Source organism: Echinops telfairi, unplaced genomic scaffold (genome assembly GCF_000313985.2).
Source record: "Echinops telfairi isolate 266 unplaced genomic scaffold, ASM31398v2 ScPeMD7_60;HRSCAF=208, whole genome shotgun sequence".
NCBI classification, from domain to species: domain Eukaryota; kingdom Metazoa; phylum Chordata; class Mammalia; order Afrosoricida; family Tenrecidae; genus Echinops; species Echinops telfairi.
This window is the reverse complement of record NW_022103958.1, coordinates 1783085-1790078: the sequence shown is the minus strand read 5'-3', so window position 1 is coordinate 1790078 and position 6994 is coordinate 1783085. Positions and strand designations below refer to the sequence as shown.

The 6994-nt window shown below is 36.9% G+C and overlaps 1 protein-coding gene and 1 pseudogene across 1 annotated transcript; both read left to right on the top strand.

The window, feature by feature from the left end:
• Positions 1-252, top strand: part of LOC105979122 — an 850-nt pseudogene extending 598 nt beyond the window's left edge.
• A 3052-nt stretch (positions 253-3304) lies between these two features.
• On the top strand, positions 3305-4237 carry LOC101652213 (olfactory receptor 4P4-like). The gene has a single exon (XM_004708485.1). It carries the CDS (start codon positions 3305-3307, stop codon positions 4235-4237), a length of 933 nt encoding a protein of 310 aa, XP_004708542.1.
• Positions 4238-6994: the final 2757 nt, after the last annotated feature.

Below are 6994 nucleotides of genomic sequence, written 5' to 3'. Positions count from 1 at the left end.
ATTTTTGTTTTGCTTCTTTTCAAAATTATTTCCATTTGCACCCTTGTGATGAATATATTAAATAAATAACATTTTTATTTAAGCGGGGCATGGAGAAAGGTGACCGAACAGAGTGTAGAACACATTAGAGTAAATCAACATAGCACATGACGGAATAATTTTACTGAATATATACATATTTTTAAGTTTTGTAATTTATGCTTATAGAACTACCAGAAATCCAAACCAGTTTCAGAAAAGGTTGTAAAATGAAAGATTCATTGCTGATGTGAGAGAAGATATGGCTGAGAATTATAAAAATAGTTACTTGTATTTCTTTGACAGTATCAAGATATTCAGAGGTATGGATTTTAAGAAATTATAGATAACATTGAAAATGGAAATCTGGAACCCTAAATTCTGTTCCTGCTGAATGTGTACATAGACCGTTCGAACAGAACAGGAAGATGCTACATGCGTTGAACCCTGGAAAGGCCTGTGTCAGCATTGTACCGTGTTCTCACCCTTATTCACTGTGTGTGCTGGGGAAATCATGAAAAACTGGAGTACATGAAGCTGAACACAGCATCATGATGGAAGGGAGGCTCATTAACAATATGTGATATGCAGACGGCACAGCCTTACGTGCATTAGGATTCCCTATCTTTCTCTTTAATGTTTTTGTGCGCCTCCTCCCCTGAAAGAGAGACTGCCCCCGTGCAAACCTCATTGTTCCCTTAGGGCTGCACAAGTTTCTCTCCTGCCCTTCAGAGGGAAGATGAGCCAGAGCTGCCAGCATTTCCTGAGTTTCTTTGTGTCTGAATAAAAACCCTCACCTCTAGAGACAGTGTCCAGGGTCTGGTACATGCAGAAGTGGGAAGCTAATTTGCAGCCTGAAATAAACATCGTAAAAAAGGAAAGTTCCCAGGAGGCTGAAGTACATAACATTGGTTATTGTTGTCTGGTGCAGATGATTTAAGCAATGCATTTGAGCAAACAGATTTTTATATATTTTAGTGAAAATCCAATAAGATCTTATGTTCCTTCCTCAGTTTGTGTTTGGCCCTTCCAAATAAAATCCCCTTAAGGTATAGGCATCAAAGAGATGTATCTTAGATAAATATACATGGCAGTGCTTCAGCAGATATTTCAAAATGCTCTAGTTTTCTTTTGAGTTCCAGCTAGGGTCAGGGAGTGGATTCAGCATTTTAAAACCCACTTTCTTTTGGGATGACTACAATACACTTCTCTATGAATCCAGGGTAGTTACTAGGGTAACTATATCATCAATCGCCTTGCAAGACAGAAGTGTTTTGCTCCAATGAATGAAAGGTAAGCAATGCAGAAAACATTTTCAAATAATTGATTTAGATTTGCCTAACTCATTTGTTTAGGATTTGATCACTTTTTTCAGATTTTCAAGTTAATAAGGTCAGTAATTGTGGGGTCGGTGAAGGTCAGTCATTTGCCTGAGTAATTTAAAGCTAACGAAGATCATTTAGAAGAGATGTGCAGGTAGTCACCTTTATTATCCATGTTTTTTTTAAGGTACTCAGTTATTTTTGAGGCTATAAATTGAGATGTCCATATGATAATCTGACAATAATAAAAACATTTTTGTATAATCTTTATTTGATTTTATGTTATAAATAGGCCTTCACTATCGGGAAATATTTTTAAATGAATGAAATTTTCAGATTGTTGGTGGCCTGCCAGCCTTCAATCTTTGAAGAAAAATCCACCTTTCAAAAGGCCCTTCTCTTAAAATCATCTGGGTTCATCAGAATCCGGTAAATTGATAGAAAGTCATGTGCTAATACCACAAATAGAAACCATGTGGATGAGTATTTAGCAACAGCATGAGCTGACTTCTATAAGAGGGTTTCAAAAAGTCTGTGGAAAAAATGGAATTGAATTATAATAGCTCTTTTCCCACACACTTTGTAATCCCCCTCAATAATAGAATCCATTTTTACATGCTCAATTTGCATCCTAAGAGTCCAACAGGATTACTTAACAATACTACAAAAGATAACAACTGACTTTTTAACAGACTTACAGTACCATGAAACATATATATTACTGATTTCAAAGTGTCAACATAATCAATAGTATCATCAGGTCAATTTAGCTGAATTCAATTTTGTCACCAACATATTTTCCACATTAAAATATGTCCTGATGCCCCCCCTAAAATCTATGCTGCAGTTTTATTTTTGTGCATTTCATTAGGAGATCTGATTGGGGATGTAGATATGTATTTTGAGAACTGTTTGATTTAATTAGTTCCATTTATTTTTCAGAGTCAAGGATTGACAAAAACGACATTTTGCTGCAGCTATTCCAAATATTTTTTATTCTGTAACATACCCAGTAAAATTGTTTTCCCAACTACAATATTTTTACTCGACTGGAATCCCCACTAATTTTTAACATTATCCATACGACAAATCAAGTAGCTTGTATGTTAGTAAATGCTTTTTAATAGAAGTTGAATTTTTAAAAATTAAATGCAACAAACAATTCCTGGAGGTGGCCCTATCATACTAGGGGATGGAAACCTGATAAAAGGGAAAGCACACAAAGAATTTCTGTGTCTGTGAATGATACTTAAAGTCAAAACTTATGGTAGACAAACAATGTGTGTGAAAACACACACAATCAAAACTTACCATAGACATAATTTCCTGCATTGTTATTTTTGTTATGTAAATATTATAAGTAACAATATAGAACATAGTCCATGTTAGAAATATTTATATTTAAAAATTGCTTAGTCTGTAGAAAATGTATTGTTAGCACATAAAATGTAGTAGTATACTAGGGAAAATCTTAGCGAGCACAAGTATGATTTCCAAGAATGAACATAATTTGTGAATTAGCTTACATGATTTGGTGATGGTTTTTATGTGATTGTGACCCTACTGTTAATGATTACCTCCACATGTTTGTCCTCTTGTCTTTCAGATGCCTCATTATTCATGCATTGCATATAATACATTGCATACAGGCCTTCCCAGGTTGCTTACAAGTTCCATCCTTAACTGTCTTTACATCTTTAAGTGGAGTTTTTAGGTGTGTGCCAACAGCTGCATACAGTTCTTATTCAACGTTCCTCTCATACAAGAAAACACCAAGTGCTTTTACCATGATTTAAAAAGCTTCACAGTCAGCCATTGAACATTACTGTGATAAAGAATTTATTCTGAGTGAGGGGTTGGTCCGTTTCAATGACTTCAAAAGAGGGGAAACTTTATAGACCATTAAAAGGCAAATAAGGACTTGTCTGTAAGTCAGGCACCTCTTTCCTAGGGACTGCTTGTACATGGAGAGTCAGAGAAATATCTCAGAATTCATTCTCACGGGACTTTCTTATGACCACAACGTACAGATCTTCTGCTTTGGGCTCTTCTTACTCTGTTATGCTGTCCTCTTGTTGGGAAACCTTCTGGTCCTTGTCTCCATTCGATGCAGCTTCCTTATTCACCAACCAATGTACTATTTTCTCAGCCACTTATCAACCATGGACATCTGCTATACCTCCTGTGTGACTCCCAAACTCATTGGTGACCTGTTAGTAACCACGAAAACCATCTCCTATGATAGCTGCATGTTGCAAGTTTTTTCCATGCATTTCTTTGGAATGATTGAAGTCTTCATCCTTACAGTGATGGCATTTGACCGGTGTGTTGCTATCTGCAAACCGCTCCACTACATGGTAATCATGAACAGGACAAGATGCAATCTTTTAGTCTTGGCTGCTTGGACTGGTGGGGCTGTCCATTCATTTTCCCAATTCTCTATGATAATCTGGTTACCTTTCTGTGGCCCCAATGAAATTGACCACTACTATTGTGCTATTTTCCCTTTGCTGAAAGTTGCCTGTACTAATACCTATATCATTGGTTTCCTTATAGTTGCTAATTCAGGGATGGTTGCCTTAGTAACCTTTGTTCTCTTATTTGGGTCTTATGTCATTATATTATTCACCTTAAGAAATCACTCAGCTGAAGGAAGACGCAAAGCCCTGTCTACGTGTGGCTCTCACATCACTGTGGTGGTCTTATTTTTTGGGCCTTCAATCTTTGCCTACCTTAGACCTCCTACTACTTACCCTGAGGATAAAATATTTTCTCTGTTTTATACTGTTTTTGTTCCCATGCTCAATCCCTTAATTTATACTCTGAGAAATAATGAAATGAAAAAGGCCATGAAAATAGTTTGGTGTCAAAAGGTATTTTTCAGGAGAAAAACATAATTGATATGTCATACAAAATATAAAGTACTGAAAGCTTTATGCAGTGGACACTATAAAACAAAAAAAATAAAAATAAAAGCTTTATGCATTGGGAGTGAAATCAAGGAGCTCAGGCGGCTTTAAAATAAATAAAATCAACTTTATCTTTTTATAGCACTTAGGAATGGAGAGCTAAAGAGCAATGAATCAAGTGAAAGTTTTGCCCCTGGGACTGAGATAAGGGAGGAGCACACCTGTGTGAGAAGACCTTGAGTAAAATAAGAATGGTGTGCCATAGATGGTTGATAGTCCTGTAGCTGAACTTGAGTTTTAACAATCCTTTATTTGTGAACATTTTATGTGGAAGCCAGCCACCTTTTTGACATTGTGTAGAAACAGAGGGGACAAAATATAAAACAAAAAGCAAACGTTATTTTTGGTTTTCCTGGTAGAATATCCAAATAAATTGTATGATAACACTAAAATAAATTATGTAAAGTTGTCTACAATGTTTGGTTCCTTTTAAAGTGCAGAGGAAAGGGGGGCAGTAAATATCTATGCTTGTAGACCTGTGGACGCTTCTTCATTAGCCCCATTCTCCGGTTAACTCCTTGAAGTATTATAAGCAGGAGTAGAACTTTTAATGGCCTAGTAACAGTGTGCAGAAGATCGGCAATAATGAGGAAAAGACTCAAGAAGAGGAACTGATACAGCGGCTGCGATGCTGAGTTTAACCATAGCAAGGTCTGTGAGGACTGCTCAGGAGTGTCATGTTCCATTCTGTTGTGCATAGGGTCATTCTGTTGTGCATAGGGTCGGCCCCTAACAATGACAACCACAGTGATTTTTAACATTTACTTATAGTGTTTATTATATCACATGCATTCAGATAATAGAATGATGAGAAAATTAGTAGATTTCATCCCTGTCCAATATAATAAATGATCATCTTTGAATGGCTACATCTGATTTTGGGGGAAATTAAACAATAAAGCACACACATTAACTTATCCTGACATGAATGGGGGAGGTATAAATACAATAATCCTCCTGTGGGCAGGGAATAGAGCCCGGGAGTAGGGGGAAATAATTGTGTTTTAGCATAATTCTTTTTGGGCAAAAATGCTTCCTTTTAGTATGAAAGAAAATAAACAGAACGACATTGCAAGTGGCACCTGCATAAAACATCTGTTGTCAATTGTGTTTGAAGTAGATTTCTGTGTGCGAAGAACAATCCCTCAAGAGAATCAGGAGAAAATGCAAGAACATAGTTTTGCAATATTGATACCTTCATTTTATTGAAAGTATGGAAATAAAAAGGCCCTCAGAGCAAAGGTCCATCAAATTTGTTTACATCACAACTCTTTACATACAACACAAGGCATGTGGCCCAGGGGAATGTCTAATGACTAAGGCTGCTGAATCACAGGCAGCTGAGTCAATTCTACCTCACATAGCCATTATAAGCCATTTCTTTCCAGTTGTGCAATGGGTTCCGTAATTTTGATCAAAAGGAAATCCACCTGATGAATCTGATATTTGAGGAAGTAAATCCAATCAACATGCAAAAGGTTCTTAATGTTTCAAAATAAAGAAAGAAATTCATCTTTAGAATTTACACTTTATATTTAGTTAATCGTGCGAGTCTGGGTACAAACAGGGATTATGTTAGTGATGGAAACAGAGATTGTGATTTGACCTGATTGGATGTGCAAAGTATCCCACTTGCCTTTGAACAACTGGCCCTGGCTGGTGGCATAGTGGTTACACATTATGTTGCTAGCCTCAAAGTTAGCAATTCCTGTAACAGTGACAGTCTCTGAAACCTACCCTGAAAGTTCTACTCTGTACTACAAGGTGATTATGAATCAGTGTCAACTCAATGGGAATGAGTTTGCTTTTGGTTTGGGAACTGCTATTTGGAACATACGGCCTGATTGAATTATGTGTAGCATGTGTTTCTATAATGGTATGAAGCCCCGTCGCCACAAGAAAAGTGAATGGATTGTGTGGAAGAAAATGTGAATTCAAGAGCTTAAGTGAAATAATGTATCTACTAGGAGAATGATGAGCAATTCCCTGGGGAAAGAGAGAAAGAACAAATTCACAATTGAATCAGAAGAACCCGTGCTGAGTTATTTCTCCTCCCTCCCTTTCATCCTGCCTACATGAGCACCGTCTGTCCAATGCAGCGTTGACTCCAATTTTGACACAACAGATAAACTGACAAAGTTAAAAGAGCCCAGGTGGCAGATTGCTTACTCATTGTGCTGCTGACTGTAAGAACAGAAGTTCAAAACCACCACCGACTCTGCAAAAGAAAGATGAAGTGTTCTACTTCCAGAAAGAGCTACAGTCTCAGAAACCCACGGAACAGTTCTACTTGGTCTTCCAGGGTTGACTTGAGTCACAAGGACAGCCATCCTCTCTGAATTTTACTGAGTAATTTTGACACCTACATTAATTTTAATATCGATGGTCATAATTGTACCATCTTGTATGTATTTGTTGCCTTTAAATATTTTCTAATACCCTCTATCCAGTAATTTACCTTTCCTTCCCCTCTTAATACTGGTGACCATCAAAATATGTTTCTTTTAGTATGAAAATCTGTTCTGACTTTTTATAAGAGTGGGCTCATACAATATTTTTTCTTTTATGATTGACCTACTTCACTCAACATACTGCCCTCCAGGTTCAGCCATGTGATGAAGCATTTCAAATATACCACGTTACTCTAACATTTCATAGTAGTCCACTGTGTGTAAGTACCACTGA